This window comes from Podarcis bocagei, assembly GCF_964188305.1.
Source record: "Podarcis bocagei genome assembly, chromosome: 12".
NCBI lineage: Eukaryota > Metazoa > Chordata > Lepidosauria > Squamata > Lacertidae > Podarcis > Podarcis bocagei.
The window spans coordinates 41204546-41220936 of NC_138137.1; the positions used below are offsets into that span (position 1 = coordinate 41204546).

Here is a 16391-nt window from a genome sequence, read left to right on the forward strand (position 1 = left end):
AAATTATAACCATTTATTTAAAACAATATTGTTGGATAGTCCCATTTCCATTTCTCACTGATTTGTTTTTATACTTAATATGACCCAGAGCCTTCATCACAAAAGATTAGTATAGTTAAGAGAAAAAGTAAAGAGATTTTTGGTGGTCACTTAAGGCAAGATGGTGGCAAGTTTTCAACAGCTTTGCACATGCACTGTCCTTGCTCAAAAAGCAGCAGCTGGTGTGGTGAAGCCTAGAGTGGCTTTCCCCAAACCATTGTTGCTGCAGCTTAACTTAGGGTAGAACTATAGAAGGTAAGGGCTGCACAGATACACCAGAGGAGTTCACACAGCACTTGCTAGTGTGTCTGCATAATCTCTGCAGCTCCATTCATATAAGCTACAGCAAGCAGCACTGGCATCGCCCCACCATGTGGACTGCTACAGCTCAAAAGCAGACTGAAATAGCTACAGGAGCAGTTTTTGAACTTTCAGGCATGTTTTACCCATTGCCTTATCTCCTCTGGAACTACTGTGTTTTGAAAATATTGGGGCATGTTCTTATGTACATAGTTAACTCAGAAAGTGCATATGCTAGGCCTGTTGGAGATCATTGCTGCCCTACATGACTGAAAAATGCATTCTAGAAGATACCCAAACACCATGCTGCAGCTGAACATTGCACAAAATGATCAGGGAAGCTTGTTTGTTATTAGAGATGTTCTCAAAAAGGAATTACACAGTTCTCTGAAGAAATGTTGATCTATTGAATGCCTTTGTTAATGTGAGGACAGGAATGTGATTTTCACTGATTTTACCTCCCCCCACATCCATGTTACCTGTACAGTGGTACCTCAGGTTAAGTACTTAATTCGTTCTGGAGGTCTGTTCTTAACCTGAAACTGTTCTTAACCTGAAGCACCACTTTAGCTAATGGGGCCTCCTGCTGCCACTGTGCCGTCGCTGCATGATTTCTGTTCTCATCCTGAAGCAAAGTTCTTAACCCAAGGTAATATTTCTGGGTTAGCGAAGTCTGTAACCTGGAGCGTATGTAACCTGAAGCGTATGTAACCCGAGGTACCACTGTATTTAGTAAACAAAGCTAAAAACTTTGAAACTGCCAATTCTGCTTAATATTGCATTTTCATTTGGCATCCATTCATTGCTACTAAGGAACTTATTGAACATTTTGTGTGTGTGTGTGTGTGTGTGTGTGCATGTGCGTGAACACGCACGTGTAAAAATGAAGCCCTTGAACATTTTACAACCTATATAACTGGCCATCATTCTGAAATATCGGTTCATACTAGACTAGTACTATTTTAGATTCAAAATGATAAAACTTTCACATATACTAACTTCATCTTGGTCTTCAAACTGAACTTCCAATTTCTAATACATGAGGAAAACTAAGTGCTTTATTCAGGCACCAAATATTGGAAAGGCGATCACCAAGTGTTAAGAGAAGTAGAGGAGGCCTTCTTGGTGGTTTACTGCCCTCCAAAGTTCAAGGGGGTTGTCCAGGAGAGGGCAATCTCTGTGGCAGCCTATAAATTGTGGAATTCCCTCCCACAGAGGTGCATCTAGCACCTTCATTATGTGATTTCCATCACATGCTGAAGATGCAGCTATTTACCCTGGCCTTTAACACCTGAGCTTTAAAAATAGTGAAGATTAAGAAAGAAATAATAATATTATTACACCCATCTTCACTTGCACTTAAGTTGAGCTGCATCTCCCTTGTCTCCAGGCCTGAGGAAAATCTTTGAAAACACTAGTTGGAAATGGGGTATGGAAGAGGATTTCCCAGCTATTACACTTGTAGTTGAATTATACACAGGCGAAGTTTCATCTTACTTGTTCAAAGTTTATTGTGTATATATGTTTATATATAGTGACTGCTTATTTGAAACACCTGGCCATCTGATTGAAGAGCAGGGTCGTGGTATGCATTTTTAATCCAGGTTTCGATTTATACAGCACTTTGTTCATGAAGCTCAGTTAACAGAATTACAAGTTCAAAACCTATTACATAGTTTTTCCATGAATGAAAGCCTACTTTATCTGGGACTGATAGTTAGATCAATCCAACATTCCTAACAATGCCTGATCCAAAAGTCTTTGGAAGACTTCTGAGAGGTGGATGGAATGAATGATTCCAAAACTATAGGTTGTTCATGGAAGTAGTTTCACAAGGTAAACTGCCTTAAAGGAGGCCCCTGAGGATAAAAATCTAGTAACAATTATTGTAGCACGGACTTGTAAACAGTGTCTACAGTACATCCGTGGTACTGCTTTCCTAAACTTTATTAATCTTATTGAATACATGGATATATTGTCATAACAGTGATTTTATTTTTAAAAGACCTGAAAAATGTAATAAAATAATTTTTACAAATAATGGAAAATGAACAGCACACAACTTTTTCCAATTCTAGAGAGCTGTTTCCGTTACTATTATTTTCTACATAAGACAGTTAGTTCCTAGGAGAAGAATAAATGGCTAAGAAATTGGGGAAAGTGCTCACGTGGTAAACTACTCACTCTCAGAGTCCAGATGCTCAACATTCTTGACATCAGAGTGGAAAAATTTACTGTTAGTCTAGAGAAATTTAATATCACCATTCTTGTCATATCCTTCATAGCTTCATTATTAGAACAAGTCTGTGGAAACTATAAAGTAGGACTAAATGATAAAAAAATATGGTCACTGCGTTCCATCACTCTTACATATTACAAGAAAGAACTAATCTTGTCAGAGATATTTTTAAAATCAATATTAGGACAAATGGATGTCCATTTACCTTCATTTGTTAAGTAATTTACTACATCAGAATTCTGAACCATAATGCCAAGCTACAACTTCAATATTTTATTGTAACTAAGGGGTAATAAACACTAAAGAACATACACCTAAGCCCAGAACAACACTGTAAAATTTTACTGTATTAATAAAAAAGAACACACCAGTCTTTAATTTTTCCACTTTGACAAAAGTAGAATAATCATTACTGTTCATTGATATTTCTAACAGGCTTACATTCTTCACAGCAAAAAATTATTTCACAGTTCTGTAAAAGGATCAGATAACATTTTGTTATACGGAACTAAATACTCAGTAACAATGATACCTGCATCCTGACGTTTGTTGAAGAAGAAGAAGAAGAAGAAGAAGAGTTTGGATTTGATATCCCGCTTTATCACTACCCTAAGGAGTCTCAACGCTGCTAACATTCTCCTTTCTCTTCCCCCACAACAAACACTCTGTGAGGTGAGTGGGGCTGAGAGACTTCAGAGAAGTGTGACTAGCCCAAGGTCACCCAGCAGCTGCATGTAGAAGAGCGGACACGCGAACCCAGTTCACCAGATTACGAGACTACCGCTCTTAACCACTACACCACACTGGCTCCACACTGTACTTTTTCTACTGTACAATGCAATTAAAGATCAGTATCAAGTACCTGAAAAAGGTTCACTCACTTAGCCATTTTAGTGGTTGTATATATGTAAAAATATCACATATGTTTATGCACATAATGGACAATTAGTAACAAAGTAAATTAAAAAACTGATTACTACATGCAATGGTAAAGATTGTATAATCAATTTTTAACAATACTACCCACAGAAGGTATTACAACAATACAAACATGAAAACTGTCATTACTTTAGAAATGAACAATAATGATATTTTTAAAATGAGTACATTACTGTTCATAGTTTTTTAAATCATGGTTTTTTGCATACGGTCAAGATTTGTATGCCAACAGCAGCTTGGCAATATTACAGTAACATTGTGAGGGAGTTCAAGAATAGCCAACCCTTCTTCATTCAAATTAACAAGGCTCTTCTTGCCTAGTATCATGTTACCTCAGAAGAATAGCAACTGGAGTTCTGTTCTATTGGTCAGCTGTGCAAGAGAAGTATTTCTTTCTTTTTTGCCATGAGCTGCTCTCAAGAAGTCAGTCTAAGAATGTTAGGCACAAATCCAATTTATAACACACACTTCAGAGAACCTTAGGGAGGTCCTTATCATTTTAGGAGTCTCTACACTTTGAATTACTAACAGCATTTGCAGGAAGGTAAAGCAAAGATTCCAGTTTCAATTGCCACAGAGTGGTAATACAGCAAGGAATCAAGCAAATTCTTCAGGTTTTGTCTAAAAGTTTGCTTTTCTAAAATTAAACAACAGAGAAATTGTACTGTGCTAGCAGAATCAAAACTAAGGATATGTACATTCGTTTGCTACCTTATAGAGAAATTTCAGCATATGTCATAACTGAAACACATTCTTGATATCCTTGTGAAGGAGGTAGAATGCAGTTGTTAAAGAAACTACAATAAAACCTGATTATAAAACCTGCTGCAATTATTGATCTCTGAAACTATTAAACATCAATTTCCCTTTACTATAGTTATACAAGTCATAGTTCTTTAATTTGAACAAAGCTTATGTTAGTCCCCTAAAAGCATATACAAACCCCGGAAAAGAGATCCACAGGTTGGAGTTTGCTTCTGCCTGTGCATATAACTTCTTGGATTGGGAATTACAGGCGCGGCTTGGATATGCATCTAAAATAGCATCCAAGTATGGATGTTGTCCACTAGCATGCATTTGTATTCAACATGTTTATTTGAATGTACATTCCCTACTATATTATAGTACAGGCAACTCCCCACTTATTACGGGCCCCTGCATGCATAAGAAAAAATGCATAAAGTGGGGAGCACCCTCTAAACATCCCTTAAACACCCTCTCTGCTGCTCTCTCTTTAATCCATACCAAAAATACTGTATCCAAAAATATCCACAAGTAGAAATGAATCTCTGGGGCCAGCAGGAAGCAGGATGTGTGGGAAAGCACTATGCATATGTGCACAAACATGCAAGTGGTGGGATGCCTGTACAAGTCACACACAATTTTTTATGTGCCGTTGTAGATGGAACAGGACAATATATCCCTATCTACACATAATGTAAAATCTAACAAACTGCAGAAAATTAGCAACCCCAGGACTTATCTACCTGTGTCACCTCCAGATCCAGTTGATAAAGCTGGCATGGTTTAGTCTGTGAGCTGCAACAAGGACACACACTAGAACAGCGCTGGAGCCAGAAGGAGGTAGAAAGTTTCAGTTCAATTACATGCAGCTGAGTTTTCTACGAGATTGAGGCAATTTCATAGCAATCCTGGAAAGAACAGAAACATAACAAATAATTATTAGAATTATAAGTTGCTGTAATTTGCCAGTGTATATCTAACCTACTTAAAAACTATTTCTTCATACTACATTATTTTAGGATCTTAAAAATAATATGTACTATCCAGATGGGGTTTCCTTTAATCTAAACTATGTGTAAGTTACAGCCACAAACCAAACAGTTGCTTGGGCTGGTGTAAGGGACTTGTGCTAACCTGGCAGATCATTTATTTATTTATTTTACTATGAGCAACTGACATCCTCACCCCCTGCATACAAAACTGCTTTTCGAATTCCACAGCATTTCAAAAACAACTTCCAATATAGTCTATTAAAGCAAAATATGTCTAAAAACCCATTTCCAAAAGAAACCTGGAGACTGAGCATTTGCCAATTAGAAATGTTTTGGTGTGGTTGTTTTTGTTTTGTTTCTTTTACAATTTGAGTACTTTCCACTAATACAAATATCTATAACCATCCTAACAGTCATCCCTATGGTATGGATCTCAACCATTCCAATGTATTTGGTGACAGTACTCACTCCAGAAATGCAGATATGAAATTGTAAAATTTTAACTTAATGAAATTTTTGTTATTAGGATTATTGTGTGCTTCTACCACATGCTGAATGATCACTTCTCTGTAGAATTATCATGTTGAATATTAAGCCACAATTATTATCACACCCCTGCATTAAGACTGGCATAACAAGTAGTGTCCTCAAGTGGAGAGGATGAAGGAAAGAGAGTTAATTTTAAGTTGTAAAAAATGTAATAAACGTAGAGTGACTTTAGCTTTTTCCATGGATATATTCAAATGTATTTTTGTGTCCACTATAATAGCTTAAGATAACTGCAACATTTATTTTAAGTTTTTAATCAGGTCATTTTTGTCATTCCTATTAATGGAACTAGAGGCAAACATGTTTTAATATACAAATGATCACATGCTAAAAGATTACTGAAAAGTAATCAAAGAACTATAATTAAAACCCATCATTTACTGCTGGCAAGAAATAACTTCATTTCAAGCTCATTCTAAAGCACCATTTATTTGTTTGTTTTCACATAATTAACGTCAGCTCTTTAACAGGCTTGTTTGACAGCCTACAAAATTGTTAGACAGAAAACTGGGTTATATCCAAGATAGAAGTTCAAATGTTTCATAGGATATTTTTGCAGAGAGTTTGATTATTAATATTCAATAGATAAATGGGCCGTTTGGGGATAAATCTATGGGCCTATATAACTCTGCACTGCATTGCGGTTATTGTGTTCTGGCACAACTCTATTTACACAGTATTAAAACAGAAGAAGGCAGAATATCTACACACAGATTTTTAATTTTTTTTAAGGCACTTGATACCAGGCCAAGGACACACTGTACAAGTTTTGAAAAGCATCAATTCAGTTTGTCTTGGTGCAAGTGTAACATGCACAAGTCAAAGCTGGAAAATAAAATTTTAAGATCTGGGCCTAGAGAGTCACAAAGCTATCGCAGAATCAAACTAGTTATTGAAGCCAACCACGTCTTTTAAAAATATTCTTTATTTGTTCATCCACTAGTTTTTTAGGTATATTCATTGAACCTTTTATTCCACAGCAAAAGTGCATTATCTATATTAATAAACACCTAGGTTGCAAAATACTAATTGTGATTGCAGATACTTAAGTTTAAAGACCAAAGCTTTAATAAATATATAAAACACTTAATATTAACAAGTGAGGATGCCATTCCTCATTTTTTCTTTATTGTGGTTAAATTCCTTGATATTAACTTTCAAAAACCCTTATTCTAAAGGGTTGTGTGGTATGAAGTTATTCCCCTCAGAATCTCTATGTATATATTAGTGAAAATAAATGACCTGGTGAAATCTTTACCAGTTAAAAGCTTAATATTTTGTTGGAATGAAACAAGATTCTTTTCTCCAAAACTTGTAAATTAAGTTACATTTTTTCAGTGATGTTTGCTTTGGCTAAATTTGTTTCAAAATGCTTTGTAATTTTGTGTCAGAATCCAGCTATAAGTACTGCTGTCTGCTGCATGGAATCGATTTGCTGCAACACAGAAATACCAGCTGTTATAGTATGTCCTGAGAGGGATTACCGAATATTCTTAAATTGAAGTTCAATCCATCTTTCCATAAAAACACAAGCAAAAGCCAGGAACGTAAAAGGAGTATCAAGTGCACCTGAGGCATTTACAATGCCCAATAGGACTGTTAGAACCAGCCCTTTAAAAAGGCTCATTTTTTGAAATTTCATTATTCCAGTTGTACCTTGCTTCTATATCACACTGTATCAGATTCTTCTGGCAACTACCATGTGGAAACAGTGAAATATGTGAAGTTCAGTGACATGTTGAATTTCCACCAGGCCCTTAGTAACCTCTCAGGCTCCTGTAATACTTGTGACATCTAGTGGTTATGTGGAATGGTGCAGTGGCTTTGATTCACAATATCTAATGACACAATAAGGACCCTTCATTCCCTTCTTCAAAAAATAAAACACATGTTTGGTAGCTTAAGAAAAGGCAACATCAGAAAGTGACAATGTACCTTAAAGAAGCCAATCTATAATATACCAAGTACAATTATTCCTCTACAATAAACAACAGCTGCTCTTGCTACAATACGTGAGCTTCTATATTAGAATGTATATAGCACACTTCCTACATATTTTTCACACAGGTATTTCATATGTCTTCTCAGAAATCCTTGCAACAGCTCTAGCAATACGTATGTCAACATTATCCCCATATCACCAATGAGAGACTAATCACAGATAAGCTGAAATTTGACTTCAGAACCTAATGCTCAGGCCTTCTATCAACTATGCTACTATCATTTTGGGAAATGAGTGAAATTAGTGAATATGAACAGGATATTTGTTTACTTCAGTCATGCAAGCTGTTTCACACAGCACATAACACACATACAAGACCACAAAAGTAATCACAGCACTGAATTACTGAGGCAAAATTACATCTCTTTGAGAAGTTTATACTGCTTTCCTACACAACAGCAAGTCTTTTCTTGTCAATCACAAAAGACTTTTTAGGGCATGTTTGAAAGCGACTCGTCTTGTTTTCCCCTGCTGTATTTTGTAACTCTAGTACGTTATAGGACATTTCAGAATTACCACACTTTTCCGTGTATAACGTGCCCCCTATTTTGGGGGACTCAAAATTAAGAAAGGGGGGAGATTCCCCAAAGTTGTTGAGTTTTTTGGGGGGAGGACTGCCCAGAACTGTTGAGCTATGGGGGGGGCAGAGTTGTTGGGCTTTTCTTAGGGGGGAATGCAATAAATCGCTCACCCGCCAGACCGACAATGCTGCTCGCATTCATCGCCAAAGCAACCTATCCTCTGTCCCATCGCTGAAAAAAAGTGCACATCGCCCGTCCAATTGCCGCAGCAACAGCCAATCAACACCAGCCCTTGCCGCAGCCACCAATAACAATCTCCAACTCGCGGCAGCAACCAATCCCATGTCCCCACAATGCGCTACACATGTATAAGACGACCCCTAATTTTGAACATGATTTTGGAGTAAAAAAAAATAGTCTTATACACAGAAAAGTACGGTAGTTTGCTCTAAGTACAGAACAACTTTGGGAAATGTGGAAATTTTACACACATCCGTAAATATGAACAGTTTTTGTCAGCTTTTCCTACAATTTTAAACTGGTATTAAATATAAAATCTGCTCCAGAACACATCTGTGCTTGAAGACAACAGCTGATTTATACGTTACAAACAAGCAGGGAAAAGATACATTGTTCTCAGTTCTTCCTGTCAACTGCTGTGAACTACCTCCAGTACCACAGACACCATGCCCCTGAAACATCAATTGCTATGGATCACAAACAGGAGAATGCTAGTGCACTCACGTCCTGCTTAAGGGCTTCCAACAGGCATCTGGTTGGCTACTATGAGAATAGTATGCTGAACTAGATGGGTCTTTCAACTGAGCCAAAAGGTTCTTATTATATGTGTCATCCGGGGCGCCTAGATTTTGATGCAGCAAAAATCAACAAGTCCCACTTATGGTATTCAAACTATTCCCCACTTCTATAAATCTGTACTTGAACTGCACCTGGGAAACAAAGCTTGAAAAGCCATTTATTAGAATTTCCCATTGTCACAATTATATATTAGGATGGAATTTATTCTTTTATATTTCCATATCAGAAAACTGATAAAGTTTGACCTTTGCGGCTCCAACTTCCAAGACAGACACACAAAATTTACCTCACCTTAACAAAGCTACAAAACATGATTCTTACTTCTATTTGAGAAAGTCTAAAATCCCAAATCAAAGATAAAAGCCTAAAGCAAACATCTACTTAAAACTGCAACACTTAATCTTTTACTAAGTGGTGAAAACAGAAATCAAGTTCTAAAATGCTTGTTTTCACACTTTTCTTCCCCTTCAGTAAATGACATGGGGTGGAAATTTTTCTGTTTTGTAAGTTCATTAAGAATGAATGTGTGCCAATTACAAATAAATATTAGGCAAGCTTGCCAAGGTATTTAGTTTTGTTTTACTAAAAACAAGTAAGATAAACATGCTAAATAAGATCACCCTCAAGTCTAGGGCTTCATAGGAAAAACTTCTGGAAAACTCACACTGCCCCCTATTTCACTTGAACCCTTCCAATTCCAATATGTTTTAAGCGAGGACAGTTTGGCACAATGCATATTTTACAATTTACTCTATGTACTACCAGAGAGATTAACAGAGTCTGTTAACACAATCCCAGAGACACAAGTATTTAAATTCCACCACAGGACATTTAAAATTTACATTGTTAAATTACGTTGTTAAATTTATACATTTTCTGAGGGGGTTTTTATTTTGAGGGAATGAAACCGAAAATTGATTTAGTCATTTCAAATGCTATATCTATATATTTCACAGAGAGCGCTTTGAATGCTTTTAAATTGATATGAAAGCAAAATTATATTAGGTCTAACAATTTAGCAAGAGTGCTCATTTGAAGCCGAAGCCTTTTTCATGAATTAATTCAACAAGAGAAGTGGTGAATAGCATCCTGTTCATGCAGAAACAGAATATTTCCTTACGTCTACAGGTTCAGAGCCAAAAGTATTAAGCATGGTCACAGAGCTACTGACCCAATTCCGTTCTGGGAGCTTAAACACTCATGGAAAGGCAAAAAGCTCCATTTGTGTTTAGTTCTGCTCCTTTTCTATCTGAGAGCATAAAATTTTTATAATATAGTTTCCTACTAAAATAGGAAAATCTAATTCAGCACAATAATTTTTCTAAGTCCATAATGGTTTCAATACAGCATTGTTCATTTTGCTGAAATAACAAAAAGCCAGGAAATGCAAACATTAACTTGGAGCTCCTGCATATCCTGTATAGTCACAGTATACATTTCATAAAAGAAAATAGTACTATGAGGGTGAGGGGAGCAATCCAAGTATGCAACCTCCCGCTCCCCATTTAGTAGACTTTCTTAAAATAAAGCATATAAGCTTTCTTTTAAGAAAATTGTTGCTTAAATTTGGCTTACACTTGTAACTCCTACTGTTATTAATAAATATTTAAAATTTGACTCTGGTCACCTGAAGCAGAAATTCCAGTAGTTTTACATTTTCTTCTAGACTGATTTTGTATGAATGGGACTTTTTTCTTGCCACCATCATATTCTAAGCAGACAATAGCAATGGGGGAGAGCCCCACATTCCTGAACCACAAAAGCACTAAACACCTTTTACTGAAAGAGTTAAAGGGTCCCTCTATCTTGGTATTGCTTACGCTGATTGGGATCAGATCTCTGGGATTTCTGGCAACAGACATTCCCAGCCCTATATATACATTATATCTTGCTTTTGAATAAAGAAAACAAATAATTATACACAGAAATTTTCCTCTCTGCTATAAGCTATAAGCAGTGTAATTCCTTGTTTCTCAATGGAGATTCAATATATAATCTGTGTAGATATACCACTTTAAAGGGTTTAGTCACTAGGATATCACAACACACATACCCCATACACACATGTTGATAACCTGCATTAAAATGAGCTCAGTAGTGTTCGTAAACTCCAGAGCCTGGATACTTGATAACAACACTGCAAAGGCTAATTGAATTTAGATGAGCATTTATTTGAGTTGTTTTCATTAGGCCATCAGCTCACCCCCATGCTCTAGACTGAATATGGAAAATAGGATATTACATACTGTTAAAAATATCAAAGAACTGAAGTACTGTAGAGAGAAATGTAAATGTTATGCCCTAGTGGTCTATTTTAGCAGTAGTTTCTTTTGGCCAGAAGAGGGGGCCCACACTCTGTGAGAAGCATAATTCCCTAAACACATTCGCACATAAAGCTGTATTTCTCTAAAGCCTGTCTCAGATAGCAAGTCCTCACAATCACAGGTGACATCTGACTGGCACCATGATCCACTGTGCCTGTAGCAAGTTGCCTGGTTACCTCAGCCAAATATTTAAGTCCCAGCACAGTGGGAAGATGAAAAACATTGGAACAGCTGGTCCCCAAATAGTGCAATAGACTTTAAGGCAGCTTGTCATGAAGATTACACAAATGAAAGCCACTATCAAAGAAGTGTCCAAGATTTCAAAGTAATGTACTAAGCAAATTTGTGGGGGAATGATGAAACCCATACTGGGGGAAACTGTTCAATAATGGCATGAACCTCTAAAACTCTTATACAGATAAATCTCCAGATTCCAAGGTGGCAATCTCAGAGCCTCTAACATTCTAAATGGCTTATGAACAAAGAAATTTGGTGTCCAAGTCAGAGCATGGTGCCCAGTCCATATGTAAGAAGGATAATACCTTTGTGGAGACAAGGACCCCAATAAAGAGCACTCGGGGAGGTCAATTTAAAAGATTGTTGTGTAAGAAAAATATGAAGGAATCAAATTCCAGCAATGGCATACTTTCCCACCCTGCACAAGACTGTGAGACACTTAAAAACAGGATGTCTAGCAGAAGATAAGGATTTGCCCATTTATTAGCTTCTAAGTTCTCTAGCAACACAAGTTAAGCAATGACTTCAACATACAATAATATTATTGCAATTAACATTAACATAAATTCTCACAAAAAACTGACTAATGCATAAATCTGACAGACTGACACAAAAAGCCAAACAATGGTAATCACAACTCAAATTTTATAATATGCTTAAATCACATTGATGAGTGAACCAACCAACCAACTACTGGCAGCAGCAGAGACAATACTAAAATAATAAAAGATATTAAAAGACTCTTTAAAAATTAGAAGATTCAAGGACAGAAAGAGTTTTTAAGGAGATTTTTCCTGACATCAAAAGGGCATTAATGTGTGCACTAGTTGAGCCTCTTCAGACAGCCACTTCATTAGACTGACGCCTCCCTCACTTTAATGCCTCCCAGTCTGGTGAAAGTCAGGCTGACTGCATGTTCTCTCTGCATACCAAATGACTTGAGTTAGGGGGCAAATCATGAACCACTGGTCCTCTATAGAGGGGAATAAAATTAATTGTGCAATTCACAAAAACCAATTGAACCTTTGTGCCATATGCTGCTGCTAATGGTGGTGTTGATGTTGCTGATGGTAATAATGATAATAAATTTATTACCTGTCCTTCACCAGCAGCTCCCAGGATGGGCTTTGTCAATTTAAAATCAGTATTGAAAACACATTAGTCACAGAAATAGGGTGAGTTCTGAAACACACAGGCAGCCAATAGAACAGGGGCTATTTAAATTCTCAAGTCAACCAGGCCAGTAATCTGGCCAATGCATTTTGAACCCATTGAAGTTCCCAAGTCACCTTCAAAGGCAGCTCCATGCAGAGTGCTCAGGGTGTTCAGGATGGTATCGTCGTAAGCAACCTGCCAAATCAATCTCCTTATCCACAATCAAATCATGGATAATAGGTGTTTTATTCTGGAGAGACCTGGCATTCAGCAGCAAAGCCACAAGCCCAGAGAGTTGACTGGTTGGCATCTCCAGATTCCGAGATACTGAGGGTGCAGCAGAAGGGCAAGGACTTTGGTGTAACTAGTATTCCTCCACCCATATACCTTCATCCAACTCCATACCTCCCCCTATCTACCATCACAGGAATGGCATCCCTACCCCACCTGGCCCAGACACATGCATTCCTTAATCCACCTCTAATCACAGTGATAAAGAGATACAAGCTAGAAACCCAGCTAGAAACCACCTCACCTCTTACCTGAGCTGTTGCAGCTAGAAACCACCTCACCTCTTACCTGAGCTGTTGCAAATGCTTCCCTGTCTCTCACCTGGAGTGGGTCAGGTAGCTTTCTCCTGCACTCCACTCTTTACACACAACCAGTCTCTCACCACAGCTGAACAGGACACAAATATCCAACAAATATCCCAGGTAACAACTGGTGATTGCTTAAGAGGAAGTGTTCCAATCAGAGCATGTAGCACTGTCATGCTGGAGCTACACAGTAGCCTCAATTTGCTGTGACAAGACAGGATCGTTCAGAAATGATTCATAGGCACTCAGAGCATAAATCAGGTATAAACTAGCCTCAATGAAAAACAGCACTACACCATAACCCCTTTCCCACTTGGAAACAAGCGAAGACAAGAGCAAGAAGAGCAACATTCTCTTCAATATGGTGTAAAACAGCTAGACTTTTAGCATTCACACTGCTTCAGATACACTGGGTAATAATATATCAGGACACATGACAATGAATCATGAATAAGGATTAAAATAGAATTGGGATGCATAATCCAGTAGTCTAAACATGGTGGGGATGCATAATCCAGTAGTCTAAACATGGTGGGGGAGTCTAAACACCTAAACATGGTGGGGGAGCTATTATTACGATTAAACCTTTTAAAAGCCCCGTATTATCCTCAAATTACAGATGGGGAACTGAGTCTAAGATCATAGCAGCTTGTCAAAGGCCATCACTGAGTTTGTGGAGAAAATGCTCTCTCAATCAAGAACTACCTGGCTCTCACTTCTTAATCACTGTGGTACACCAGAAGTAAAGCAATTATGCAGTCCTCCCATCATAACAGTAATGCACTTCCTATATTTGAAATCAAAACATGAAACAGTGTCAAAATAATTACTAAGTCACTCTTACACAAAATAGTATTTTTTAAGTGTGCAGACTAACACAAATAATATTTTTATGGTTACCTTTCAGCCATGATTGCTGAGGAACAAAGAGCATCAGGGAGTACAAGGCATTATACAAGTATATGCAGGCATTTACTAGTGTTCAGTGAGTGTTTTGTAGTATTAGCGACAGAACTATTTCAGGACAGGGTAATATAGAGGGAACATGAAGCATTATAGCAGACTTATTGTTAGCAGGCTTAGAGTCAATGCTCAGAATTTCCCAGAAATGTAAATAATTGCTACTAGAAATAAATTTCAATGGGAACTGACCCAATTACTCAAGGCAAGAGCTTCTGCATGTGGGGACACAGAATATGGTTTGGGGCACATAATTCAGTTCTTGAGAATCTGTTTTGCATATACATGCAACTCTAGCGCTTAAGAGTGTGTAATACATAGCCAGAAAGGGCAGTTGAACATGATTTCTAGGGACTAGGCATGGGGCTTTAGTACCCACAATCCTACTTTTCCTCTAACCTTGATAAGCAAACCCAACATTGAGCAATATTGCATCATTATGTAATTTTTACAAAGTAAATTATGCATTTTTCCCCGTTTGCATAATTTATCCAGGTCACAGGATTCAGCTTTGCTTCACATAAAACTTGGACTGTTTATATGCAGTGTGTCAGTATCACAAAGCACTCACAGATCTGATTAAAAAGGAGCTTTAAAAGATAGGAGAGCAAAGAAATAGCACTAAGGACACAAGGAGAGCAGGACATACAGTGGTGCCTCGCAAGACGAAAATAATCCGTTCCGTGAGTCTCTTCGTCTAGCAGTTTTTTCGTCTTGCGAAGCAACCCTATTAGCGGCTTAGCGGATTAGCGCTATTAGCGGCTTAGCGGCTATTAAAGGCTTAGCGGCTAAAAGGCTATTAGCGGCTTAGCAAAAGAGGGGGGGAGCGAAAAAAATCGCAAGACTCACATGACATTTTCATCTTGCGAAGCAAGCCCATTGGGAAATTCGTCTTACGAAGCGAATCGAAAAACAGAAAACCCTTTCGTCTAGAGGGTTTTTCGTCTTGCAAGGCATTCGTCTTGCGGGGCACCACTGTATTCAGTAAGGCTTCCTGATTCTGCTGTAACAGAGAAATAGAAATGGGTGCCATGCCCCAGTCTTCTAATGATTGCTCCAAGCAGCTCTATATAGATATTAAATAGCATTGTGGTATCCTGCTACACAACCCGCCCCCCTCAAAAAAACACACGGTGCAACCGACTCACAAATACTCTCCAGGAGGAGACTATGATCAACAGCAATGAAAGTTACAGAGAGATCAAGAGCAGAGGGTTACACTCCCCATCCCTCTACTGAAAATGTTCATTCATCAGAGCAATAAAGGCTGGTTCCGTTTCAAAACCAGGTCTGAGCCCAGACCAGAATAGGGTAAGACAATCTATTTCCTCCCAGATTGTCTGGATAGCCAGTACCCTCTTAAACATCCTACCACAAGAAGGGGCATCAGACCTGTTTCACAGTTTGGAGCTCCCTGACACATATTGCCATTCCATAGTGGAAGCAAGGCCTTAAGAGGATTGCCAGCTCTGGCTCCTGAGAAATCATGCAGAGCATTCCAAAGTCCCTTGGATTCCGTAAGTCTCTGTGGGTGGACCATCTTAAAGGTTATAGTGAAGAGGCTATGCACTGTTAACGTATTCACTTTCTAATCTCTGCTTTTTATTTGGCACTAGTCCAGTTACTGAGAGTTTACTACAACTTGGCTGAACTTCATTATTAAATTCCTTTTTGCTATCTGGAGGTCTTGCCTTCAAATGTCATTAACACCAAAGCTGATAATCTTAAAATCCTACCAACAAACCTCAAATAATTTAGTATGCTTTATAAATATATAGCAACGTCAACTTACAACTGAACAACTTGTAAAATATCATTGTACAACATGCCATCTACAATCATGCTGTAAGAATTCAGTTTGCTGTTCCACTGCAACCATTTTGACCTTTTGTTAGAATGACAGAGGCAAGAAACAAATTCCTTATGTTGAAAGCTGGGTAATAAGAGTATATGTCCATGTTCTCAAAACTTTAAT

General features: G+C 37.8%; 1 protein-coding gene across 3 annotated transcripts in view; it reads right to left on the minus strand.

Annotated features, from left to right (window-relative positions):
* Positions 1-16391, minus strand: part of MPP7 (MAGUK p55 scaffold protein 7) — an 82870-nt gene that overhangs the window by 54887 nt on the left and 11592 nt on the right. For all 3 annotated transcript variants that reach the window (XM_081164121.1, XM_081164120.1, XM_081164122.1), the window contains exon 2: positions 5005-5169. In XM_081164121.1, the coding sequence (XP_081020247.1) occupies positions 5005-5041 (37 nt within the window). In that variant the 5' untranslated portion in view covers positions 5042-5169. The remainder of the gene's footprint in view (positions 1-5004; positions 5170-16391) is intronic.